The following is a 27,595-nucleotide window of genomic DNA, read 5'->3' as shown; positions in this document are numbered from 1 at the left end:
CTCCAGCCCAAGCAACAGAGTGAGACTCCAACTCAAAAAAATAAACAATATTGAGTCTTCCAATATATGAATGTAGTATAATCTCTTTGCTTATTTAGTCTTTTCTCTTAGCAATGTTTTGTCATTTTCAATGTACAGATGTTATGTTTTTTATCAGATTTATCCCTATTTCATATTTTGATGGTATTGTAATTGGCATTATTTATCTCAATTTGATTGCTCATTGCTAAGAAATAGAAATATTGACTTTTGTATATTGACCTTGCAACTTTATTGAACTCACTTATAAGTTCTAGTAGCTTTTTTGGAGAATCCATGCAATTTTCTACATAGATGATCATGTCATCTATGAATAAAAGGAGTTTTATTTCTTCCTTCCCAATTTAGATGGCTTTTTTTTTTCTCTTATTGCACTGGCTAGAACCTCCAGTAGAATGTCGAATAGATGATGAGAACAGACATCATTGCCTTATTCTCAGTCTTAGGGGGAAAACATTTAGTATTTCACCATTAAGTGTGTTGTTAGCAGTAGGGCTTTTACAGATATTCTTTATGAGGCTGAGTATATTCCATCTACATTAAGCCATTTTTGCATTGCTATAAATACTTGAGACTGGGTAATTTATAAAGAAAAGAGGTTTAATTGGCTCACTGTTCTGCAGGCTTTACAGGAAGCATGGTGCTGGCATCTGCTCAGTTTCTGGGGAGGCCTCAGGAAGCTTACAATCATGGCAGAAGGCAAAGGAGGAACAGGCATGTCACATGGCAAGAGTAGGAGCAAGAGAGAGGGAGAGTGTGAGGAAGGTGCCATACACTCTTTTTTTTTTTTTAATGCATTCAGACAAGGTCTCACTACGTTGCCCAGGCTAGGCTGGTCTTGAACTCCTGGGCTCAAGTGATCTTCCTACCCTGGCCTCTGCCACACACTTTTAAACAAACAGATCTCGTGTGAACTCAGAACAAGAGCTCACTTATGACTAAGTTGATGGCCCAAGCCATTCAAAAGGGATCTGCCCCCATGATCCAAACACCTCCCATTAGGCCCCAGCTCCAACACTGGGATTACATTTCAACATGCGATTTGGGCGAGGACAAATATCCAAACTATATCACCATCCTATCTCAAGCTTGCTGACAGATTTTATCAAATGTGAATACAGGATTTGTACCAAATTAGTCATTAGGAAAATGCAAATAAAATACCAATGAGGGCCAGGCGCAGTGGCTCACGCCTGTAATCCCAGCACTTTGGGAGGCTGAGGCGGGTGGATCACCTGAGGTCAGGAGTACGAGACCAGCCTGGCCAACATGATGAAACCCCGTCTCTACTAAAAATACAAAAATTAGCCGGGCATGGTGGCACATGCCTGTAATCCCAGCTACTTGGGAGGCTGAGGCAGGAGAATCGCTTGAACCTGGGAGGCAGATGTTGCAGTGAGCTGAGATCGTGCCATTGCACTTCTGCCTGGGCAACAAGCGTGAAACACTGACTCAAAAAAAAAAAAAAAAGGGAGAAGAAGTTAAAAAGGTAGGCCGGGCGCAGTGGCTCATGCCTGTAATCCCAACACTTTGGGAGGCCAAGGCAGATGGATCACCTGAGGTCAGGAGTTTGAGACCAGCTTGACCAACATGGTGAAACCCTGTCTCTACTAAATACAAAAAATTAGCCAGGCATGGTAGCAGGTGCCTGTAATCCCAGCTACTTAGGAGGCTGAGGCAGGAGAATCACTTGAACCCAGGAGGCAGATGTTGCAGTGAGCTGAGGTTGCACCATTGACTCCAGCCTGGGCAACAAGAGCAAAACTCCGTCTCAAAAAAGAAAAAAGTTAAGGCCGGGCATGGTGGCTCACGTCTGTAATCCCAGCACTTTGGGAGGCTGAGGTGGGCAGATCACCTGAGGCCAGGAGTTCGAGATCAGCCTGACAACATGGCGAAACCCCATCTCTACTAAAAATACAAAAATTAGCCTGGCATGGTGGTGCATGCCTATAATCCCAGCTACTCGGGAGGCTGAGTTAGGAGAATCGTTTGCACCTGGGAGGCAGAGAGTGCAGTGAGCCAAGATCACACCATCACACTCCTGCCTCGGCAACAAGACCAAAACTCTGTCTTAAAAAGAAAAAAAGGTTAAAAAGGTGGCTGGGCATAGTGGCTCATGCCTATAATCCCAGCACTTTGGGAGGATGAGGCAGGCCTCAGCCTGCCAAACTCCTGGGCTCAGGAATGCTTGAACCCAGAAGTTTGAGACCAGCCTGAGCAACGTAGAGACACCCTGTCTACAAAATACAAAAAAATTTAGCCAGGCATAGTGGTTTATGCCTGTAGTACCAGCTACTCGGGAGGCTGAGATGGGAGGATCACTTGAGCCCAGGGGGGTCGAGGCTGCAGTGAGCCGTGATCATGCCACTGCACTCCAACCCGAGCAACAGAGTGAGACACAGTCTCCAAAAATAAAGTTAAGCCATGCCCAGTGGCTCATGCCTGTAGTCCCAGCACTTTAGGAGGCTAAGGCAGGCAGATTGCTTGAGCCCAGGAGTTCGAGATCACCCTGGGCAACATGGCAAAACCCAGTCTCTACAAAAAAACACAAAAAGTAGCTGGGCATGGTGGCAGGCACCTGTAGTCCCAGCTACTCAGGAGGCTGAGGCAGAAGAATCGCTTGAGCCCAGGAGGTGGAGGTTGCAGTGAGCTGAGATCCTGTCACTGCATTCCAGCCTGGGCGACAGAGCAAGACTCTGCCTCAAAAACAAAAGTCGGCCAGGTGTGGTGGCTCACGCCTGTAATCCCAGCACTTTGGGAGGCCGAGGCGGGTGGATCACCTGAGGTTGGGAGTTTGAGACCAGCCTGACCAACATGGAGAAATCCTGTCTCTACTAAAAATACAAAATTAGCCAGGCTTGGTGGTGCATGCCTGTAATCCAAGCTACTCAGGAGGCTGAGGCAGGAGAATCATGTGAACCCGGGAGGCAGAGGTTGCGGTGAGCCGAGATTGTGCCATTGCACTCCAGCCCCGGCAACAAAAGCGAAACTCCGTCTTAAAAAAAAAAAAAAAAAAGTTGAAAAGATATTTACCTGAAAGAAATGAAAGCACATGTCCACACAAAGACTTATACATGTTGTATATCAATGTGTATAGTTGCTTTGTCATATCCAAACACTAGGAACAACCTAAATATTCATCAACAGGTGAACTGGTAAACAACTGTGGTATATTCATACCACACGCCAATAAGAAAAAGGAATGAACTACTGATACCATCAATAATGTGGATGAACCTCAAAATAATTATGCCCAATGAAAAGAAACCAGACAATAAAGAATATATACTGTTCTTTGTATAAAACTTTATTAATCTTTTTTTTTTTGAGATGGAGTCTGGCTCTGTCACCCAGTCTGGAGTGCAGTGGCACGATCTCAGCCCACTGCAACCTCCGCCTCCCTGATTCAAGCGATTCTCCTGCCTCAGCCTCCCACGTAGCTGGGACTACGGGCATTCGCCACACCTGGCTAATTTTTAGTAGAGATAGGGTTTCACCATGTTAGCCAGGCTAGTCTTGAACTCCAGACCTCAGGTGATCTGCCCCCCCTTGGGCTCCCAAAGTGCTGGGATGACAGGCATGAGACACCGCATCTGGCCAAATTTTATTATTCTTTATATAAAATCCTTGAAAATATAAATATCCATAGAGACAGAAAGCAGACCAGTGGTTGCTTGGGGGTGAGAGTGGGGAATCAGGGAGAGGCGAGAGGAGGAATTACAAGGGGACATGAGAAAATGTTTGAGAGTGATGAATACAATCCATAGTGATTGTATTGTGGTTTCACAGATGTATACATATGTCAAAACTCAGTAAACTGTACTTTTTTCTTTTTGAGACAGAGTCTCACTCTGTTGCCCAGGCTAGAGTGCAGTGGCGCCACCTTGGCTCACTGCAACCTCCACCTCCTGACTCAAGTGATTCTCCTGCCTCAGCCACCCAGGTAGCTGGGATTACAGGCACGTACCACCACGCCCAGCTAATTTTTGTATTTTAGTAGAGACGGGGTTTCACCGTGTTAGCCAGGCTGGTCTCGAACTCCTGACCTCAAGTGATCCACCTGCTTCAGCCTCCCAAAGTGCTGGGATTACAAGGGTGAGCCACCGTGCCCCACCTAAATTGTACATTTTAAATATATGTAGTTACTATATTTTAATTATAGCTCAATAAAGTTGTTTAGAAATATAATAATAAATTTTTAAAGAGGCTGTTAGTGTAACAAATCATGATTAAAATAACATATACATACATTCATGGGTGGGTAATAAATAAAAAAAGAAGTAGTAGTAAAATAACAGACACGTAATATTAAAAATAACTTGGCCAGGCATGGTGGCCCATGCCTGTAATCCCAGCACTTTGGGAGGCCAAAGTGGAAGCTTCATTTGAAGCTAGAAGTTCAAGACCAGCCCTGGCAACATAGTGAGACCCCATCTCTATAAAAAAAATTAAAATTAGCCAAGCATGGTGGTGCGTACCTTAGTCCTAGCTACTCCAGAGGCTGAGGCAGGAGGATCACTTGAGTCCAGGAGTTTGAGGCTGCAGTGAGCTATAATCATGGCACTGCATTCCAGCCTGGGTGACAGAGGGAGACCCTGTCTTAAAGAAAAAAATAAATAAGTAGCTTAATACTCTGAGATTATAATCACAGACAAAGTTAGCAAAGACTATAGGTTGAGTATCCCTTGTCCAAAATGCTGGGGACCAGAAGTGTTTTGAATTTCTGATTTTTATTTTAAAATATTTGCATTATACTTACCAGTTAAGCATCCCAGATCCAAAAACACAAAATACAAAATGCTCCACTCATCATTTCCTTTGGGTGTCATATCAGCACTCAAAAAGTTTTGGACTTCGGAGCACCTCAGGTTTCGGATTTTTGGACTCGGGATAGTCAACCTGTAGCAGTAAGGTGGGGAGAATGTCTTCAAATAAAAAGCAGCTAAGGCTCTCATCATAACATATGGTGTCAAAAGTCAGGGTTATTCTTGGTTTTTATATTTAGGGAAATATCAGTTAAAAAAAATTATGGGCTGGGCGCAGTGGCTCATGCCTGTAATCCTAGCACTTTGAGAGGCCAAGGCAGGAGGATCACTTGGGCCCAAGACTTCAAAACCAGCCTGGGCAACACAGCGAGACCCCATCTCTACAAAAAAAATTTTTGTAATTAGCTGGGCATGGTGGTACACACCTGTGGTCCCAGCTACTCAAGAAGCTGAGATAGGAAGATCACCTGGGCTCAGAAGGTTGAGACTGCAGTGAGCCGTGATTGCACCACCGTACTCCAGCCCAGGTGACAGAGCAAGACCTTGCTTAAAAAAAAAAAAAAAAAAAAAAAAATTATGAGGCTGGGTGCAGTGGCTCACACCTGTAATCCCAGCACTTTGGGAGGCCAAGATGGGTGGATCACCTGAGGTCAGAAGTTCGAGACCAGCCTGGCCAACATGGTGAAACCTCGTCTCTACCAAAAATACAAAAATTAGCTGGACGTGGTGGCGGGAGCCTGTAATCCCAGCTACTCGGGAGGCTGAAGCAGGAGAATCGCTTGAACCTGGGAGGTGGAGGTTGCAGTGAGCTGAGATTGTGCCACTGCACTCCAGCCTGGGTGACAGAGTGAGACTCCATCTCAAAAAAAAAAAAAAAAGATTATGAACTTCGAATCCGGCAGACACTGGGCTTCCTATTTTAAGAGGCATCACTACCAACCTGTCACCAGGTAGACAGACCCACTGGCTTCCCAAGTCATAATCCTGTGACTCCTCTAAATACCCAGAGCCAAGAAAGCAGGGCAGTACCCCTCCTGGAGGGCACAGGAGACCCACCAGTCCCTACCCCCCTGTCTGCAACCCTTACTCTAGTACCACACTTGATAGGTTCACATCCATCTGGAGCTTTGACCCTCATCGCCTACGAAGGCAGGGATTCACTGGCTTCCAAACTGAGAAGGTACCACCACATTCCCACATGCTGAAGACAACCCCCTCAGGGAAGGCGACAAAACCCAGGGTTTCTGGCACAAGTGTGAACTCCTCCGTCTCCCCAGCTGCTGTGGCTAATTGGTCCCCAAGTTCTGTAGAACCTACCCTGTCTAGGATTATTTCTGAAAGGTAAATTCTGTGATGGCAGGGCCCATTTCTCTCTTGTAGCTGTGTCCCTAGCTCCTAGAGCCACAGCAGGTGCTCAGGAAGTGGATGTGATTGAATGCATGGTGAGACAGGACTACAGAAGACATGCTGGAATCAAGCAGGTAATGATGTCATGCAGTAGGTGTTTCCTTATCTCCAATCCAGAGGTTCTGACCGGGCTCCTGTGCCCGGAACCTCTGCTCCCCTTCAAGCAGTGAGCCAGTTTCACTGATGGGAATATGCCCGGTATCAGGTGGGTTGGGTCGGAAACAAGGTTGAATGCCACCACCAACCCATCTGCTTTCCAGTGACCCTCTCTCCTTCAGCCTGTGCTACTTCTTGCTTGGAATCTTGCAGAAGCCTCTTAGCTGGCCCCATGGACTCTATGTTCTCCCTGGTTTGTGTCCTTTCTGCCCTTCTTTTTTTCTCAGAGATAGTCTCGCTCTGTCGCCCAGGCTGGAGTGCAGTGGCAAGATCTCTGCCTCCCGGGTTCAAGCAATTCTCCTGCCTCAGCCTCCTGAGTAGCTGGGATTACAGGCACCTGCCACCATGCCCAGCTAATTTTTGTATTTTTGGTAGAGACGGGGTTTTGCCATGTTGGCCAGGTTGGTCTTGAACTCCTGACCTCAAATGATCCACCCTCCTCTGCCTCCCAAAGTGCTGGGATTACAGGCATAAGCCACCCTACCCCGGCCCCTAATCGACTTCTTTATACTCGTTAAGGTTTGTAACCCAAAAACTTTGCCTCCCACATTCATCAGAGTTGGCCCCAGTGACTTTTGGACATTTCCATGACTGGGATTGTTCACAATCATTTGCTCCCAGCTCCAGAGAGGGATTTCCAAGCAGCAATGGCAGTGCCCCGGGACAAGGGGTCAGTGCTCACCCGGGCATGGCAGGCCTGGGTGTCATGGAAGCCCACCCTCCTTCCCAGAGAACTGAAGTTGTCTTTGGCACTGCCTTCAGGTTCCTGGGCACCTGGAGGGTGTCTATTTCTCACTGAGATCAAGAGCTCCTTAAGGAACAGTCCTGTGACCTGTTCATCTTTATGTCCCCAGTGCCTGGCACCCAGCAAGGATGATGGCAGCAGAGCAGAGATCTGGGCAGAAATGCACAAAATTCAGTTTGGGTCACACTGAAAGTGTAATTTCTTTGGCTGTCCCCTTCTCTGTGAGAACAGAATTTGTGGGAGGATTACAAAGCCAGGGCCAGAGTTGGAGGGCTTAGGCTTGGCCTGGGGACAGCAAGGAGCCTTGGGACTTTGTACCACAACCATAGGAATGTGCAGAAGGGGCCTGGTCAGGAGTCAAGTGGCCTGGGTTCCACACAGCACTGACACTTACTAAGCCCTCTAACCCGGGAGAAGTTGTTTCACTTCTTTGAGTTCTTGGCATCTGCTAAATGCAGATGAAAATCCTATCCTCGCCCATTTCAGGGGGTAGCTGTGAAGAATCTAGAAGAAATTTGGAAATTATAAAAGGCTATATAAATTACAAGGGCAGGGCCGGGCATGGTGGCTCACATTTGTAATCCCAACACTTTAGGAGGCCAAGGTGGGAGCATTGCTTAAGTTCAGGAGTTCAAGACCAGCCTGGGCAACATAGCGAAACCTTGTCTCTACTAAAAATGAAAAAAATTAGCCATATAGTGGTGTGTGCCTGTAGACCCAGCTACTTGGCAGGCTGAGGCAGGATTGCTTGAGCCCAGGAGGTCAAGGCTGCAATGAGCTATGATCACGCCACTGCATGCCAGCCTGGGTGACAGAATAAGACGGTCTCAAAGAAAAAAAAAGTGGGGGGAGGGGGCACTTGCTGGTGGCACTTTCTATGGATCACAGCCTTTCATGGCGCTAACCCAGAGGGTAAGGGCCTCAACCCAATCCCACCTCCAACATAAACAGGCCGGTTGCCTGTGGGGTGCAGCATAGGTCAACCTCTGCAGGATACATTCTAGGCAGGTGGGAGGTGGAACAGGGACCCTCCAGCCACCATGACACCCTAAGGCCTTCTAAACCCCACCCAAGCCAGCTTGGCATCAAGGAAATGAGTAAGCAGCTCTGAGAGTGTGCTCCAAAGAGGTTTATTAGTATCGACACTGGGGAGCCCTGGGTTCTTGCCCAGAACAAGGGGCTGAGAACATCCAGTCAGGATGTAAGGCCGCCACAGGCTGAGGGGACTGGCACTGGGGATATGGCAGGGTTTCTCCTTCAAGCACAGCCAAGACACCCTCCTTTGCCCTTGGAGTCTCCTCCTGAAGAGCATGGCTGTCTTCCCCATGGAGAAAATGAGGTCTCCAGAGGTTTCCTGCCTTGCCCAATATCCACCAACCCCCTCAGAATCTAGACCCCCCTCTGTCTGTTCCTCACCTCGGCCAGGATCAGGGGACCCCCCATCTTGCAGAGTCAGCCCCACCCCCACCTCAGCAGGCCCCAGCTCACTCCTAGAACCTAGTGACTAAAGTCTGGAGCGGATAAATTCTATCAGGTTCTCCAACTGCTCCTCCAGGCGCTGTTCAACTCCATGGTTCTCGATGACCCAGTCAAAGTCCCCGAAGTTGTCCAGGCCACATTCTGACTCAGCGTCGTCCACCCCTGTGAAGGAAGCATGGTGAAGTCAGGCCCCAGCCCTCCAGACAGACACCAGGCATCAAGGCCTGCTAGCCCCAACTGGAGTGGGCCCTCCTGGCCTCTCCTCTGCTACCCCAGAGCCAAGGGCTACCCACCCAGAAGGCACCTCCCTACCCCTGAAACACTGTGATGGCAGGTTCAGCAGCCCATAGCCACCTGGGCCCCCCAGCTGATCCCTCCTGACTTAATTCTTCACTTGCTACCGCCTACAGAGGGTGAATCGGGTCATCCAAAACCACACCCAACCCAAAAGGGCACTGTGTTTTCATTTTCTGTCAAGCTGGTTGCATCCTTTTCTATCCCTAAATCTGTCTGATTCAATCCCCTCAGGAGGCAGCATGTGCTGGAGTCAGAAGCAGAGGGTCAGGAGGCCAGCTCCTCCTCTCACTCTTTGTGACCCTAGGAAAGAGACTTAACCTTTCGGGCCAGGGCCTCATCCAACCATGGGTAAACTAATGACAGCATCTACCTGCTGAATCTGTTTTGATAGTAAAGTGAGACCGTGCATATAAAATGCTCAGCACAGGCCTGGACCATGTGAGTGCCCCAGAAATGAGCAGCATTAGTAGTGGTCATACCCATTGGATCTAAACTGCTCCAAGTCACAGTGATCTAGGGCAGGAAGGAAGCCTGAGCTGTGCTTCTGAAGTCCACAGAGCAGGTCCTGGGCTTGCACCACTGAAGCTCCCAGCAGAATTTCCTCTCCACTACTAACTTCTAACTCCACTACTGTTTAAACAGAAGTGAGCTTTGTCAGGTTTGCCCCTGACCACTGTCAGCCCCTACTGGGCTGGAAAGCAAAGGTGAAGAACCATGGGGGTGGGTCCCAGCCAGACCACCAAAGCAGCCCACTGGCCATGAGAAGATAGCCTAGGTTAAGCCAAGGGAACCTTGACCCCCAGGATTCCGTCCACCATGCTACTCCCTAATCAGGAGGCCTCAGATTCTCCTTTATCATCCCTCACTCACTTCCCCCAGGCCTACCCAGGAGACAAACCACAGGGTGGGTAGCCTGTGTCCTCCTGTGCCCTACACATGGAGTGGCTCACCTGGCGTGAACACCCAGCCCCGCTGCTGTCGGCTCTGCTCCAATGCTACAACGCGGACCGTCTGCGTCACGGCCCCATAGGCCTCCCGAAACCACTGGATGTCAGACACTCTCCGTGTGTCACTCACCAGCTGCAGGGGAGGGACAGACAGGTGACCAACAGGACAGGATAGAAGTGAGGGGAGGTGGGAGGACTACAGAACCCAGGGCAGTGTGGGGTGTGGCTTTACCCCCCATCATCGTGAGCATGTCAGCAGCTAGACTCACTATTCACGGATTCGTTCATTCATTGAACATACGCCACTGAGTGCTGACTCCATGTCAGGCAGTGCTGCTGACAAGTTCATTGATCCAATTAAGCAAGTATTATAGTAAGTACCTACTGTGTGCTGGACACTGTGCTAGGTGCTAAGGCTAGAGTGGTAAGCAAAACAGACCTCTGCCTGCCCTCTCAGAGCTTACAGTCTAGTGGGAGACACTGAACAAGTATTCAGTGATCAAATAACCGTGTGATTACAGTGTATGTCAACAAGTGTCTCAGCCTCAACACAGCTGAAACAACTCCTGATTTCCTCTCCAGTCCTGTTCCTCCCAACCTTCCCTGTCTTAGAAAATGATAATTCTATATTTGTCCACCTGCTCAGAACAAAATCCTTGGTATAGTCTCTCACACCCCACAGCCAACCCATGGGCAAATCCTGTTGGTTTTCTCTTCAAAATACATGCAAAATCGACCCCTTCTCTCCACTCTACCTTTGCTCCCTCCCCTCTGTGCCCCAACCACAGTCATTTTGTCTGTTAGAGAAAGGTCCTGGCCAGGCGTGGTGGCTCCAGCACTTTGGGAGGCCGAGGTGGGTGGTTCACTTGAGGTCAGGAGTTCGAATTTTGCCAAATGGTAAAACACCATCTCGACTAAAAATACAAAAAAATTAGTTGGGCATGATGGCATATGCCTGTAATCCCAGCTACTCGGGAGGCTGATGCACAAGAATCGCTTAAACCCACGAGACCGAGGGTACAGTGAGCCGAGATCGCACCACCACACTCCAGCCTGGGTGACAGAGTGAGACTCTGTCTCAAAAAAAAAAACAGGAAAGTCCTCCACCCGGCCCCTGTGCTTCTGCTCCCATCTTCCCCACAGCAGCTATGGCCAGCCTTCTCAATCTTATATCAGATCATGTCTCTCCTCTGCTTAGAACCCTGTAGTGACTCCCCATCTCACTCAGAATAAAATCCCAGCTCTCCCAAAGGTCCTCCCTGGGAAGTCTAACCTGACCTCCCACCACTCACCCTCACCCACTCTGGCCACCTGGCTTGTCCTCAGACACACCAGGCACACTCACCACTCAAGCCTCTACACTTCCTCCTCCCTCTCTCTGGAAAGCTACTTCCCCAACTATCCATTCAGTTATCCCTTATTTCCTTCAGGTCTTGCTCGAACATCGTCATATCAGTGTGGCCTTCCCAGGCACCCTTAATAAAACAGCAACGCTTCCCTATCTCTCCTCATATCCTAGGCCTACTTTATTTTACTCCTTAGTATTTACCTCTGCCTGATATATTCTGTATTTATTCTGTGCCTATCTCCCCACCACCCTCAGCTGTAATGTAAGCTCCCTGAAGGAAGAGACTTCATTGCGTTTTTGCACCAATATATCCCCACAACATGCAACCATGCCTGGCAGAAGTAGATACTCAATATTCACTGCCAGAATGAATGAGGAAAAAAAGGGGTAGGGTGCTATAGGAGCACCTGCCAGGGAGCACCAGTTAAGACCTAAATATTAGGGAAGGATTCCCTATGGAGGTGTCATGTCAACTGAGCTGAAGCTAACCAGGGAAAGAGAAAGAAAGGGCAGTCCAGACAGGTGGAAGGGCATGTGCAAAGGCCCTGATTCCAGAAGGAGTTTGACTGACTTGAGGACCAAGAAGGCCAGTGTCGCTGCAGCTCAAGGAGTAAGGAGGCTAAAAAAGTAGCAGAAACTGGATCACACAAGGCCCAGAAGTTCATGTGAAGGATTTTCATTTTGTTCATGAGAACAATGGGAAGCCACCAAAGTATTCTAAACAGAAGAGTGATGTCACTTGGTTCACGTTTTTAAAAGGTCAATCTGGGCCACACGCAGTGGCTCACACCTGTAATCCCACTATTTTTGGAGGCCGAGGTGGGTGGATCACCTGAGGTCAGGAGTTCGAGACCAGCTTGGCCAACATGGTGAAAACCCATCTCCACTAAAAATACAAAAATTAGCCAGGCGTGGTGGTGGACACCTGCAGTCCCAGCTGCTTGGGAGGCTGAGGCAGAAGAATCCCTTAAACCCGGGAGGCGGAGGTTGCAGTAAGCCAAGATTGCGCCACTGCACTCCAGCCCGGGCGACAAGAGTGAGACTCCATCTCATAAACAAATAAATAAATAAATACATACATACATAATAAAAGGTCAGTCTGGCTGCTATGTAATGAATAGACCACAGAGGGCAAGAGCCACAGCTAGAGACCAGTGTGGAGGCTACTGCAACTGTCCAGGCCAGAAATGGTGGGGGCTTGGGCCAGGATGGTGGCAGTGGAGACAGAGAGAGATGGACACAGCGAAGAGCTAGGGAAACAGGTGTTCTTCATGCTGCCATGGAGCCCTCTTACCCAGATGGGCTGGGAGATGCCCTCCACGATCTTCCTGCAAAAGAAGCCTGGGTCAGCCTGGCGCTTCTCCTCTCCCCAGCGGATCATGTCCTTCCGAAAGGCCTCCTTGTAGGTGCTGGTGTCCAGGAGTCTCTGGAAGTTCAAGCCATGCTCCTGCCCAAAGGACATTATGTCTATGTCACCAGTCTTTCAACCTCAGTGGTCTCTCCTAAAACAGCGGAAGAGCCATCCCTCACCCTCATCTGCCTCCCGCAAGGCTGATGCAAGGATTAATGAGGTTTCAGCCAGGACAAAGCTCTGCAAGGGAAAGAGCCTCAGCAACTAAGAAATCCCGATCACTGGTAGGTCGAAGAAAGGCCTGGGGATAATCTAGAAATTGTTTCAATTGGTCTTTGAAATGTGTGGCATGGTTTCTCTTTTGCAAGTTTTACCTTCCCAATTATTTCTGGCTTAAACTAATCGTGAAATTAGTTTGCATCCCCTGGGCAAAGGCTTAGCCTTCAACTAAAGTGGGAAATCTGAGGGGGAAGAAAAAATCCTGCACTCCATGTCCTCCCACTAGCATTGTTTGCCCCCATCCCAAATCCCACGGAGATTGTGTCTCCTTTCTCTCCCCCTTACCCCTTCCCATCCCCAAATTCCTGGCGCCTTTGCTGAAACAGCATCACTCCATCTGGCTCTGGGCACTTGCAAGGCCTCCCACACCCAGAGGACCCCCAAGGCAGGAGAGGCTACTCTGACCACCCTGGGGAACTCCTTTCTCCCCTTTCCAAGCAGAGGGGTCCATCCAAAGGGATCCAGGATAGGAGGGGTCTGAAAAGCATCACCTCGTTCAGGTTCTGGCTCCTCTACGAACTCACTGCAGCAAGACCTTCTCCCTTCAGGCTCTCAATTTCTTGATCACCCACCTGCTCCCCTTGCTGCAAGAGGAGGTCAGCAGCCACCTCCTGCTCCTGAACCAGTTTCCCTCCAGGAGCATTGTGGTCTACTTGTTGGTTCTATTTCCCCTTGTGACTTAGGAAATCAATGCATGAACATTTCATTTTGGTTTTATTTTTTAATGGGAGTGGGGGAGAGAGTGGTGCTGGACTTCCACAGAGCAAGGGCAGTCTGGCCTATCAGAGTCTTCCATGGAGCTTTTAAAAATGCAAACTGGCCAGGCGCGGTGGCTCACACCTGTAATCCCAGCACTTTGGGAGGCCGAGGCGGGCAGATCACAAGGTCAGGAGTTCAAGACCAGCCTGACCAATATGGTGAAACCATGTCTCTACTAAAAATACAAAAAAAATTACCCAGGCGTGGTCGCATATGGCTGTAATCCCAACTACTCGGGAGGCTAAGGCAGTAGAACTGCTTGAACCCCGGGAGGTGGAGGTTGCAGAGGGGCAAGATCGCGCCACTGCACTCTAGCCTGGGCGACAGAGCGAGACTCCGTCTCAGATAAATAAATAAATAAATAAAAATGCAAACTCCTGCTCCTTCTTCTTCCCGTCCCCCACCCAACCCCACCACCAGTCTGACTCAGTAGGACAGAAGCAAGACCTATCTGGGAACTTTGGAAGATCAGTTTTGAAAGTGCTCCTGCGAGGCCTTTGGAAGTGCCTAGGCCCCACTAGCGAAGGCTCAGTGCCTTCCTCTTCACCCCTTCCTTCCTCCCATCCCACCACCCCACCACCCCGCAGAGTCGCTCCCAGTCTATCTCCTGTATACAAAGAAATTCTGTATCCAGTTTCATTTGGGAAAGAATCCTGCTTAAAATTTTTGAAAACCAGGCCAGGCAAAGTAGCTTGTGCCCAAATCCTAGCACTTTGGGAGGCCATAGTGGGAGGATCGTTTGAGCCCAGGAGTTGGAGACCAGCCTGGGCAACATAATGAGACTCCCATCTCTACAAAAAAAAAATTTTAAACTTAGCCAGGCATAGTGGCATGCACCTGTATTCCTAGCTACTTGGGAAGCTGAAGTGGGAGGATCACTTGAGCCCAGAAGGTCAAGGCTGCAGTGAGCCATTATGCGCCACTGCACTCCAGCCTGCACTACAGAGCAAGACCTTGTCTCGAAAAGAAAAAAAAAATAAACCACTTAATTTAGTTATTCTTACAATTCCTCAGGCTGCCACCCTATGAATGGGTCTGTTCAGCTGGTGAGAGATGACCCAATGCTTCCCATGGAGGCAGAGATGGCATATAGAAGGGGGGACAATTCATTTTATGTGGTTCCAGAAACCACACTCAGGCCAATTGAGGGGCCAAAGCACACGTCCCAGAAGGGTGCACCTAGAGGCCAAGGGCAAAATGTGGGCGACAAGAGGGCTCTTCACCATGTGGGAGGCTGATCTTGCCTTCCAAGTTCCCTTTCTGAAGTCTAAGATTCTGAGAGTTCCTATTGACTTATTTTTTTTATTCTATTTTAACGATCCTATTTTTTTTAATCCATGTGGTTCAAAATTCAAAGATACACATTAATTTACACTGAAAAATCTCTCTCTCACCCTGTCCCCTCCCTGGGGGCAACCAATGGTACAGTTTCTAACGTGTCTTTCCCACGCAGTGCAGGAACACATCCCAGGCACCTGAAACAGTGCTGAACATGAGACAGGCACCCTGTAAATATTTGTTAAATAGCCAAATATATGAGCAGATATATTTAGAATTCTTCTACAATTCTTGGTGACAAAGTGCCTCTTCAGTTTTAGACAAATGTAGCATTCTCTACACACTGTTCTACATCTTGGTATTGGCTTTTTTTTTTTCACTTAATGATATATTTTGACAACTTTTGGGACTAAATTTCTTTTTTGTGTGTTGTTGTTTACTTTAAAAAAAATTTTTTTTAACGAAACAGAGATGGGGTTTCACCATGTTGGTCAGGCTGGTTTCTAACTCCTGGACTCAAGCAATCCACCTGCCTCGGCCTCCCAAAGTGCTGGGACTACAGGCGTGTGCCACCGTGCTCGACCTGTACTAAATTTCTAGGAGCAAAGTTCCAGGGGCTGTGTCAGGCCAGCTGAGTGACAGGGTTGTGTGAGGAGGCACAGGCAGGTCCTTACTAATCACACAGCATCAGAGCTGCCAACTCGAGTGTCGACAGCCTTTCCTGGGCACACCTTCCTGAACTCACTCTGAAGGAAGGGAGGCTATTAGGAAAGAAATATAAGCTGAAAATGCCCCCGAAAGGTCCACTCACAGAAAACCAAGAGCTGGCCACCACCCTGCCAGCAGTGGTGACGGGGATCATGCCAGTGACTCAGGCAGCAGCCACAGCTCCAAAGTCCTAGAGCTGGCCCCGCCCGACACACCGGATGCCACAGAGCACCACCTACCTGAGCATACTGCTCCTTGAGTGGACCAGAGAGCCGGAGGACAGCACAGACATCAGCTCCGAGTCTGCAGGACAAGGAGATCAGAATCCAGTTAGCCTAGAATTTCCAGGAGCTTCCAGGTCCCAGAAAGGGAGTCAAGAGGCCTGTGTTGAAGTCCCATTTCTACTACTGGTATTATGTAACTTTGGTAGGTCTCAATGTCCCTGATCCTATTTCCTCATCGGAAAATGGTGATAACACTTTCTGTTCTGTCTCCCACACAGGATTATTACGAAACTCTAATGAATATAAAAGAGCCCTGAAACTAACAGGTAAAACCTATAAAGTGCTAATTACAGTGTGAACAGGCGCAGCAGTATTCTGGCTGGATTAGGTTATTGCCCAGACCCTAAACTAATTCTCTCACAGCCAGAGGTATCTGTCTCCACTGACTTGGTCACCATAACATATATCATTTATTCATTCACTGGTTGGGCATGGTGGCTCACACCTGTAATCCCAACACTTTGGGAGGCCAAGGCAGGAGAAGTGCTTGAGGCCAGAAGTTCAAGACCAGCCTGGGCAGCACAATAAGACCCAGAGATACCATCTCCACAAAAAAATTTAAAAATTAGCTGAGCATGGCAGCATGTGCCTGTACTCCCAGCTACTCCAGAGGCTGAGGTGGGAGCATTCCTGAGCCCAGGAGTTCCAGGCTACAGTGAGCCATGATTGTACCACTGTATGCCAGCCTGGGAGACAGAGTGAGACCCTGTCTCAAAAAAATAAAATAAGAAAAGCAAATTTTAAAAACTGAAACAAAAGCCAGGTGCAGTGGCTCACGCCTGTAATCCCAGGACTTTGGAAGGCTGAGGCAGGCAGATCAGCTGAGGTCAGGAGTTTGAGGCCAGCCTGACCAACATGGTGAAACCCTGTCTCTACTAAAAGTACAAAATTAGCCGGACATGATGGCGCAGGCCTGTAATCCCAGCTACTTGGGAGGCTGAGGCAGGAGAATCACTTGAACCCAGGAGGTGGAAGTTGCAGTGAACCGAGATCGCCCCATTGCACTCCAGCCTGGGCAACAAGAGCGAAAATCCACCTCAAAAATAAAAATAAAAATAAAAATAACTCATTCATTATTTAATTTACTTAACCAAACTTTTTTTTTTTTTGAGACGGAGTCTTGCTCTGTCACCCAGGCTGGAGTGCAATGGCACCATCTCGGCTCACTGCAATCTCCGCCTCCCAGGTTTGAGCGATTCTCCTGCCTCGGCCTCCCAAATAGCTGGGATTACAGGCACCCGCCACTACACCCAGCTAATTTTTGTATTTTTAGTAGAGACGGGGTTTTGCCATGTTGGCCAGGCTGGTCTCAAACTCCTGATCTCGTGATCCGCCCGCCTCAGCCTCGCAATGTGCTGGGATTACAGACGTGAGCCACTGCACATAGCCCTTCTTTTTTTCTCTTTTTTGAGACAGAGTCTCACTCTGTCGTCCAGGCTGGAGTGCAGTGGCGCCATCTCATCTCACCACAACCTCTGCCTCCTGGCTTAACCAACCATTTATTGGGTACCATATTTGGATCTAGGTGATACAAGTGTGAATGATAAATGCTTCCTGTCCTAGCCTTGAGATGCTCACAATACACTTAACGCACGGGAAGATAAGGGTTGTTTTTTGTTTTTGTTGTTTTTTTGAGACTGAGTCTCACTCTGTAGCCCAGGCTGGAATGCAGTGGTGCAATCTCAGGTCACTGCAACCTCCACCTCCTGGGTTTAAGCTATTCTCCTGCCTCAGCCTCCCAAGTAACTGGGACTACAGGCCCGTGCCACCACATCCAGCTAATTTTTGTATTTTTAGTAGAGAAGGGTTTTACCATGTTGGTCAGGCTGGTCTTGAACTCCTGAGCTCAAGTGATCCATCCTTCTCGGCCTCCCAAAGTGTTATGATTACAGGCGTGAGCCACTGCGCCCAGCGATAAGTGTTCTTTGTTTCTGTTTGGTTTGGTTTTTTAAGAGTCAGGGTCTTGCTGTCACCCAGGCTAGAGTGCAGTGGGTATGATCACAGCTCACTACAATCTTGAACTCCTGGGCTCAGGCAATCCTCCCACCTCAGCCTCCTGAGTATCTGGGATTACTGGCACACACCACAACACCCAGTTAATTTTTTTTTATCTTTTGTAGAGAGGGGGGTCTCACTATGTTGCCCTGGCTGTATGTGTTCTTATTTTCATGTTTCAGATGAGGAAGCTGAGGTTGTGAAAGGAGGATTGACTCCCCCAAAGCAACACTGCAAGTAGTGAAGCCAAGACTGGTAAAATAAATGTAGCCAACATTTAGTTCCTGCACCTCTGCTAGGTGCCAATAATTATTCTAAGCCCTTCACACACATTATCTCATTTAATCCCCACAACCACCCTATTATCATCCCCATTTTACAGATGACAAAACTGAGACGCAGGCCAGGTGCGGTGGTGGTTCACGTCTACAATCCCAGCACTCTGGGAGGCTGAGGCGGGCAGATCACCTGAGGTCGGGAGTTCCAGACCAGCCTGGCCAACATGGTGAAACCTGTCTCTACTAAAAATACAAAAGTTAGCTGGGCATGGTGGCACACACCTGTAATCCCAGCTACTCGGGAGGCTGAGACAGGAGAATCGCTTGAACCCAGGAGACAGAGGTTGCGGTGAGCCGCAACCTGGGTGCGCTCTAGCCTGGGTGACAGAGCAAGACTCCGTCTCAAAAAAAAAAACAAAACTGAGGCACAGAGTGAATAAGAGATGTGTACAAGATCACACACTAATCAACAGTGAGCCAGGGCTTGCATCCCAGCAGTCTAATTCCAGAGCCTGTGCTTCGGACCACTATTTGACGTCAGGGTTTGGAGGTGAGGAGAAATGCAACTTAGGAAAAGGTGGTGAGATACTTAGTGATGAAAAATTCAGGTGGTGACCTCTGCTCTGGGCTCTCCCACACCTTCATAGAACCCCTGTGGTACCCAAAAGCAGCTTCCTGGTACCCCCACCACACTGGCCTTCAAGAGGAGAGGCGCCCCACTCCACTTTCTCCCCATCCTCTGCTCTCCTAGCCCAGGTCTCAGCAAAATGCTCCTGCACAGAAGATCTTGCTTTGACAGAAAACACTGTGCAAAAGGTATTATTATTTGGGGAGGCAGCCAGATAAAACAGAAAGAAACCAGTCCTTGGCGCAAGATAAAGCTGAATTTGTTTGGGTTTTTTTTCTTTTTGTTTCAATTATATATTAATTGCTGAGATGCCCATCATGAACCACAAAGCTGAATTTGAATCCTGGATTTTCCACTTACTTTGTGACCAGCAAGAGTTTTTTGTTGTTGTTAACTTCGTACGTTATTTTATTTTACTTCGAGACAGGGTCTCAGGCTCTGCTGCACGGACAGGAGGACAGTAGCATGATTACAACTCACTGCAGCCCCCAGGCTCAAGCGATCCTCCCACCTCAGCCTCCTGAGTAGCTGGGACTAGAGGTGCTCGCCATCGCACTAGGCTAACTTTTCCATTTTTTTGTAGAGACTAGGGTCCTACTGTGTTGCCCAGGCTGGTCTCCAACTGCTGGGCTCTCAAGCGATCCTTGCACCTCTGTCTCCCAAAGTGCTGGGGTAACAGACATGACCACCACACCCGGCCTGTTTAACTTTTTAAGAGCCTCAGTTTCTTCACCTGTGAAATGGAGATGCTAATAATGGCACACAGTACCTAACAAAAAGGCGAAGAGGGTTTTTTGTTTTGTTTTGTTTTTTTTAAGACAGGGTCTCGCTCTGTCGCCCAGGCTGGAGTGCAGCGACCGATCTCGCCTCACTGCAACCTCCGCCTCCCGGGCTCAAGCGATTCTTCTGCCTCAGGCTCCTGAATAGCTGGGACCACAGGCACGCGTCACCACGCCCAGCTACTTTTTGGATTTTTCGTAGAGGCGGGGTCTCGCCATGTTGCCCAGGCTGGTATCCAACTCCTGGTATATAGAAAGTGCCTTGGTAGGAACCATTATTAATGCTTCTCAGAGAGACCTGCAGCTGAAGGTCTTTGGAGAGGTGGTCACCTGGTTCTTTGAGGTTCGCCTGTGTAGATTGCTGTTTTATGTAATGGTGGCATTCCACCTTCCCCAGCCCAGTGCTCCTCCTGCCTTGCAAACGGACTACCCCTACTCCAAAGCTTACTCCGTGACACCCAAAAGCACTCCTCGTGTCACGTGATGCGGAGAGCTCCCCCGTCCACCTTTCCCGCCTCACGGACACCTGCTCTGCAGCGCCTCGGTCACGAAGTCCTTCCCGGATTTCCTCTTGCCGCTGAACAGCAGCACAAGCCGCGGGGAGCCTCCCAGCGGGGCCATGGAGCCGCCACGCCTCGCGATGCCTGAAGCTGACACTTCTCCCTACCCCTAAAATCGGGACGCCGCCCGGAATGGACGCAGCCACTAAGCGGAGCGGCAACAAGGGGCAATCCCTCCCCTCCTCACCATAGCTGCGAACAGGGCTGACCGCCTGCGACCGTGCGCTCAACTGATGTCCAAACAGATACGGGGAGAAAAGGGTGAGACACGCGGAGAGAAAGGCAGTTCCTTCACCGGGAAGCCTCCCCTCGTGAAGCTCCCCCACCCGAACTCACTTAGAACAGTCCAGCCCCGCCCAGAACCTTCGCTCACAGCCCGGCCTGCTGAACTGACACCCGGGGAGGAACCGGACGCGACTACCTTCCTCCGAGGGGGATGGCGTCTGAAATTTCCTGAGGTGAACCCCATGTTCCCTTCCGCGCAGCCCTAAAACTTTAGGAAAAAAAATCTCTGGAGCGCGATCACGTTGGAGACGTTTTGGAAACTGCCTTTTTGCCTGTGCGTTATAGTGCATGTGCCACAGCAAATCTGCGCGCGCCCCAGAGTGGGAATGGGTCTTCCCGGGGGTGTAAGGCAGCCCTGACGCGAGCGGCGTGTCTGGGCACGTCATGTCGGGGGAGGAGCGGAATCGCGCACACGATGTTTTATTGTCAGGCAGATTTTATAACCCGAGACGTCACTAAGATGTGGCCCTTTAAGCCCGGCGAGAAACCTTTGATTGCTTTTCTAGCCGCAGCCTCCGGCCCGAAGGTTTTCGGAAGCAAGAGCACTTGAAACGGCGTGGGTGACATCAATAGTAAGGGAGCGTTGAATCCCTAGATGAGATTGCCTGGTTTCATCCGAAGTCTGGCTCCCAGCCAGGAGTTTGAGAGGCAGGATAAGAATAATCTGTCCTTTCCCTGAATCCCCGGTTCTGCCTCTTCCCGCAGTAGCTGACGGGTAGCCCCAGCTGAGTACGTGGAGTTGTTTTTGGCTATGACTTGCCGTCCTGCATTTTTCTGAGCATGTCAGAACAGAGCCTGCAACTCATTACTGCCTCCACCAGAGAAAAAGTGTAGTGTGGAGACTTAAGGAGAAACCATTAATTTCCTGAATGTTGAAAAGAGGCACAGGAGAGTGGTCAGATGCAAAAAGAACAGACTTAAGGAGGTGGGGTTTTTTTGTTTTTTTGTTTTCAGCAACCCAGAAAACACTGCACTCATCAACGCCCTAGAAGGCAGCACAGAGTGGATTTTCAGTCCCAGCTTGGACGCTTAGCAAGTCACTCTGAGTTTACCACTGATAACGCCCACTTCCCAGGGTTATAATAAGAAAGGAATGAAGAAAATATATGACAAGGTACAATAAAATACTTTGTAAGTTCTCAAGTATCATCCAGATGTAAGGGGTTATTATTTATTCTTAGCACTTTGTCATTCAACACAGAATCAGATTTTCCAGCTCATCTTCAATAAACATGTACTTGGGCCTCCACGGAAAGTGCAAATCTCCTGCTTTACCTGAGTCACATGGAAGGAGTCAGAACTTACTCCCGGAGTCTCTTTCCTCACCTGACCCAATGCACGCCCCTTACCTCCCTCTCCGACTCTGAGATCCAGCTCCCTAACTCTGAGATCCAGCTCCCTGAATACCTAGTGAGCGATCAGAAAACTTCCCCCAGGCCAGGCACTCTGAGATCCAGCTCCCTGAATACCTAGTGAGCGATCAGAAAACTTCCCCCAGGCCAGGCACGGTGGCTCACACCTGTAATCCCTGCACTTTGGGAGGCCGAGGCAGATCACCTGAGGGCAGGAGTTCGAGACCAGCCTGGCCAGCATGGTGAAACCCCATCTCTACTAAAAATACAAAAATTAGCTGGATAGCTGGACGTGGTGGTGGGCGCCTGCAATCCAGCTACTCAGGAGGCTGAGGCATGAGAATCACTTGACCCTGGGAGGCAGAGTTTGCAGTGAGCCAAGACTGTACTACTGCGCTCCAGCCTGGACAACAGAGAAAGACTCCGTCTCAAAAAATAAAATAAAAAAAACTTCCCCCATACTAGGCTACCTAGCATGCCTCAACTGAACTCCACTGTCCCTTACTGGTGTCTCAAGTGGAGGCTTTAGTCTCCCAGCCCTCATCCCTCAGCATCCGCTTTGAGTCTGTGGCCTCCCTCCCCATTTTAATTTCCACACCGTTACTCATCCTGCCTCTTGGAAAACTATGGTTCCTCTAAGGCTCATGCCACCTGCCTGTGCTACCCTCCTGCTTTCCTCAGTACTGGCAGCCAGCAATCCTGGTGGTTCATTTTCTTTTTGTTGTTGTTGTTTCTTTATGTAGACGGGGTCTTGCTATGTTGGCCAGGCTAGTCTGGAATTCCTGGGCTCAAGCAGTCCTCTGGCCTCAGCCTCCAAAAGTGCTGGGATTACAGGTGTAAGCCACTGTACCCAGCCTCATTCTCATTTTCTGAGACTCAGCCACCGGCTCCCAGTCTCCTTTTCTACACAGTTGCTGTCATCATCCTCGGTGACATCATGGTCATGGCCAGCCCATCCAACACCCCGCTGCTCAATCCCTTGGCCCTGGCTGTTCAAAGCCCTTTTCCCCCCTCTCCTCCTCAGAGGCCAGCTCCTATGGACACACCCTGCCTGGGCTTTGTTATCACCAGAAGCTGCTCAACCTGCAAACTCACATGCTCATCCACCCAACCCTCCAAGGTCACTTGCTCAAATACTCCCCAAAGTAGTACTTCCCTCCCAAGTCCACTAGCTGGTGGAACTGGTTATATTATATAACATGCTCTGCCTGCCTTCCACAACCCAGGGAAAAAAAGTTAAATGTGGCCGGGCGCGGTGGCTCACGCCTGTAATCCCAGCACTTTGGGAGGCCGAGGCGGGCGGATCACAAGGTCAGGAGATCGAGACCATCCTGGCTGACACAGTGAAACCCCATTTCTACTAAAAATACAAAAAAAAGAAAAAAAAATAGCCGAGCGTGGTGGCGGGCGCCTGTAGTCCCAGCTACACTCGGGAAGCTGAGGCAGGAGAATGGCGTGAACCCAGGAGGTAGAGCTTGCAGTGAGCGGAGATCAGAGATCACGCCACTGCACTCCAGCCTGAGCGACAGAGCGAGACTCCATCTCAAAAAAAAAAAAAAAAAAAGAAAAGAAAAGAAAAGTTAATGATCCACCTAGATGACAGCCAGGGCTTGTTTCTTTTCTTTTCTTTTTTTGAGACGGGGTCTCACTCTGTGCCCAGGCTGGAAGTGCAGTGGTGGCTCATAAGCTCACTGCAGCCTTGATGTCCTGGGCTCAAGCAATCCTTCCACCTCAGCCTGCTGAGTAGCTGGCGTGTGCCACCATGCTCAGTGAAACTTTTTTTTTTTAATTTTTAGTAGAGATAAGGTCTTGCTATGTTTCCCAGGCTGGTCTCGAACTCCTGGCCTCAAGCCAACCTCCCATCTCAGCCTCCCAAAGTGCTGGAATTACAGGCATGAGCCACAATGCCCAGCCAGCCTGTTCCTTTGCTGGCCTCATGCCACTATTTCTGGACTAGTCCTGTCATTCCAGATGAGCAAGCATTGATGGCCAGCCTGTTAGACCCATGGGCGATGGACCTTCCAAAGGGAGCTATCTAGCACTTTCCTCTCCACAGCATGTGGCTTCAGGTGTCTGCCTATCCTGCTGTAGCCAGATGACCTGTCCCTCTGATTTTGAACAGGGTCTCAGTGATGACCTCAGTGGATGTCCCTCCCCTCTGCTGAATGCCTCCTCTGGGGCTGAGCGAAGGTAAGTGCCCCATGCTGGTGAGAACTCCTGCAAAGGGGCCCTGCTCTGGAGAGGAAGTGGAGGGTGGGGGGAATGGTGAGGATTAGTGGCACCCCTCCCATTTCCTACAGTAGCCTTCCCCTCAGGCCTGCAGGCTGCCTGTGGCAGAATTTGCCCCCTCTGTGAACCATCTAGCAATAGGCTATAACACCCCCGCCTCAGGCCTCACCTTTGCCTAGCCTGAAATCCCTACCCCCATTCTCCCATCTCTGAAATCCTATTATCGTTCAAGATCCAACTCAAAGGCCACCCCCTTCTTCCTCTTCACCCATTTGGCAGACTGCTCCTGGCACCATTAAGAGAGTACTATTAAAATTCTGCTTTGTATGCAGCTAATCCAATTAGCCTCGGGGCAAGGATTGGGGGCCCCACAGCATCTAGCACAGTATTGAGACCTGAATGCTAGTTAGCATCTTTTCCCGCCAGCTCCTGCCACGTCGGGGAACCAACACCCTTTCCTCCCATATCAGTAGCTCCCAGTGGCTCCCAGTTTCCCCCTTAGAGGTTAAGTACAATAAAAATAACTGCTCTGTTACCAGTGCCCTTTAGCTTTCAAAGCCTTTTCATGTATCTTACATTGACTCATTTCACCCTAGGGACAGCCTCCGAGCGCAGAATCTGTGGTCTCCACTTCAATGATGAGAAAGCTGAGCCCTAAGCAAGGAGAGCCCTCTTGCCCAAGGCCTACAGGTGGGCAGCTGTGGAGACCGCCACTCTGGGTTTTCCGACCTCAAATCTCGCTCAGGCCAAAGCTCTGGATAGAAAAGATCTGGCCTGGGCCCCCACCTGGCCCAGGAACAGGTGAGCCAGGAACAGGCCCAGCCAGAAGAACAGGTGAGCAGGGAAGGGGTTCACTGTTGTTCTCCATTTGGGGAGCGGGCAGTCACCTATCCTGGGTGCCAAAGGTTACCAAAGACATGGGTGGCCACCTTAAGGGAGGCCTGGGAGAGGTGGGACAGCGAACTCAGATAAGTGCTTAACAAGGGGCTTCTGTGGCTCAGGCAGCTGAGTTGGGGAGGGGAAGAACCTGTTGTCTGATTTAGGCAACAGCCCTCCACACCCCTACCCTGCAACCTGCAGTGTCCCTACCAGACCCCTGCTGTGAGCATGTGAAGGGGCCAGGAACATCCGTGGCCCAGAACAAGGCAGGATGAGGAGACATTCCTGTGTCAGGGTAACTCTGGGAGGTTCCCATGGCAACAGCCAGCCAGTCCAGAGTGTGTCCTTGGGCCCAGCCGGACGAGGCTGGGAGCCACTCTCAAAAGGAGCATGTGCCTCTGACCTTCCAGAAGCCAATAGGGGTGGTCAGGCTGGGAAGTGACGTGACCCACTACCACCTATGACCCACCCACCCCATCTGTCTCCACCACCTGTCACCCCAGGATGGGTGTGAATGCCAGGCAATGGGGAAAGGCTGGGGCCTAGGGGACCTGGGGAGGCAGCAGGAGACGGGGGAGATTCCTGGAGGAGGCACAGAGCCAGACAGGGCATGGGTGGCAGAGGATGGGCTGAGGGCACCGGGGAAAGGGCAGCTGAAGGAGCCTGGGAAGCAGGTGAGGCTGAAGAATGAGAGATAAGGACGGGAGGGGGGAATGCAGACTGGGGACTACCAGGAAATGAGTTTTTGGGACTGGCCAAAGGAAATAGAATTTTTCCATTTGAGGGTAGAAGGCCCAAGAAGGCCACCCCCAACTCTAGTGATGCCTCCCAAGGACCCCTGAGCTGAGCTCTCAGGGAAGCAGGCCCTACTTGGGCAAGCTGGGGGAGCTCCCAGAGGAAAAGGCAGAAAGCCAAGTGCTAAAAATGCCAAGTGCTGAAACTGGAAGAGCCCAGCCCAAACCCTGGGAGGCCAAACAGACACGTGATGGAATCCAGTGAGTCTACCCACAGGCTCCCCGAAGCCCTGCCCAGGCCAGAGCTATCCCCAAGCCCTGTGGGAAGGAGGGAATGCTGTCCCTTGGCTCCAGCCTCCCTGGACTCATCTCTACACACTGGGCCTATGGTCAGGAGATCATCCAAAGACCTGGACCCTGGGCTCCTCCCCACTACCAGTGCTGCATGGCTGTGTTAGAGAGAGGGGCCTCGTGGCCTGTGATGAGTAAGAGGATCACCTCCCAGGGGCATCCCAGAGAGAGGGTGATCAGAGCAGCCAATGTCACTGGCATCCCGGCCCTCCCCAACATACCCCTTGGGTTCGTGGCTCTCTTTTTCTTCCTGATTCAGCAGCTTCAGAAACCTCCAGCTCAGCATATCTACTTCCTGAGTGGGTAAGGAAGAGGAGGGGGCTTAGGGGAACCTGGCAGCCTCCCTGAGCGTTCGTTATGCAAACGAAGGAAATGAGCCCTAAAAATGAAACCCCACGGGGCCAGAGTGAGAGTCACCACCCTCTGGGAACCCAGGTAGGCCAGTTTGTATCCCCTTTCCCAGGCCCAGCCACCTGACCCAGGACACTGAATCCTACCTACCTTCTAGCCTGAATCTCTCTCTCAGCAACCCAACTTTACCAGTCAGCTGTTCAGGCGGCAAGAATTTTGAGCACCTACAGAAGGTGAACAATGTGAACAGGGTAAAACTAGGCTTCTTCAAGGAGCAGTGGTTCACAGGCCTGGGTACCAAATCCTAAAGCCTCCCCAGCCCATATCACTGACCTTCTGCCTGAAAGGAAGTTCTTCCTTAGATCTAACTGCAGTTCCTCCTGCTGTAGAAAGGTTCCACTGGACTATAGGCTTCTCTTTTTGTTTTGTTGTTGTTGTTGTTGTTATTTTGTTTTGTTTTGAGCCAGAGTCTTGCTCTGTCGCCCAGGCTGGAGTGCAGTGGCATGATCCCAGCTCACTGCAACCTCCGCCTCCCAGGTTCAAGTGATGCTCCTGCCTCAGCCTCCCGAGTAGCTGAGACTACAGGCGCCCACCACCACACCTGGCTAATTTTTTGTATTTTAGTAGAGACGGGGTTTCACCGTGTTGCCCAGGCTGGTGTCAAACTCCTGAGCTCAGGCAATCCGTCCGCCTCGGCCTCCCAAAGTGCTGGGATTATAGGCGTGTGCCACAGCACCTGACCCAACTTTAGGCTTCTTAAGGTGCCTCTGTATATTCCCAGTGCCTCTCTGTTTCTGGTACACAATAGACTTTATAAATGTTTGCTGAACTAGTGGTCCTTGTTCCATCCCCAGCCTGCCCTAACTCCTGCCCCACCCACACATGAATTCAATGAGCTAATACCTTTAAGCCCTTAAACAGAGTTACATATTCGCTTGCTAAATAATACAGAAATCAGTTACAGCCCCTTCTAGAACCTGTAGTCCCCCCCCTCCTGCCTGAGCAGTCACACCACATTATTCTGTCTCCTGTACTTCCTGGGTATTTCCAGGGTCGTCAAGAAGCCCAGTGTATTGCCGAAGGGACTAAGGTTAGATCTCAGGAAGGACTTCCTCGAGAATAGCCAAGGGGAGTCTGGTCATCCTGGGAGAGCTGGCCAGTGGAGCAGGCCCTGGGGTCAGTGGGGTAGGGTCTGAGATTTTGGGGACAGTGAGTAGTGGGAGAGGCGAGGTCTGGAGCAAACGTGGAGCCAGGGTGCCACCTAGTGGCTCCCTCACCTCCCCAGCCCCAGAAGCTCTCCCTTCTGGGCCTGAGTTCTTTTCCCTCCTCCA

General features: G+C 50.0%; 1 protein-coding gene across 5 annotated transcripts; it reads right to left on the bottom strand.

Moving 5' to 3' along the window:
• Positions 1 to 8,227: 8,227 nt before the first annotated feature.
• On the bottom strand, positions 8,228 to 26,221 carry PMVK (phosphomevalonate kinase). Of its 5 annotated transcripts, none has more exons than XM_032154417.2 (5): positions 26,135 to 26,221; positions 15,799 to 15,862; positions 12,479 to 12,631; positions 9,840 to 9,969; positions 8,228 to 8,754 (listed from the first exon to the last, which is right to left on the bottom strand). In XM_032154417.2, the coding sequence occupies exons 1-5, from the start codon at positions 26,197 to 26,199 to the stop codon at positions 8,618 to 8,620; spliced, it is 549 nt and encodes a 182-aa protein (XP_032010308.1). In that variant the 5' UTR covers positions 26,200 to 26,221; the 3' UTR covers positions 8,228 to 8,617. The 5 variants fall into 5 exon arrangements, with proteins under 5 accessions (XP_032010308.1, XP_032010307.1, XP_032010309.1 ...); XM_032154416.2 differs by lacking the exon at positions 26,135 to 26,221 and adding an exon at positions 20,050 to 20,256; XM_032154418.2 differs by lacking the exon at positions 26,135 to 26,221 and adding an exon at positions 19,854 to 19,949.
• Positions 26,222 to 27,595: the final 1,374 nt, after the last annotated feature.

The sequence above is a fragment of the Hylobates moloch genome, unplaced genomic scaffold (genome assembly GCF_009828535.3).
Source record: "Hylobates moloch isolate HMO894 unplaced genomic scaffold, HMol_V3 SCAFFOLD_5, whole genome shotgun sequence".
In the NCBI taxonomy this organism is placed as follows: Eukaryota; Metazoa; Chordata; class Mammalia; order Primates; family Hylobatidae; genus Hylobates; species Hylobates moloch.
This window is presented reverse-complemented; position numbering and strand designations above follow the sequence as displayed.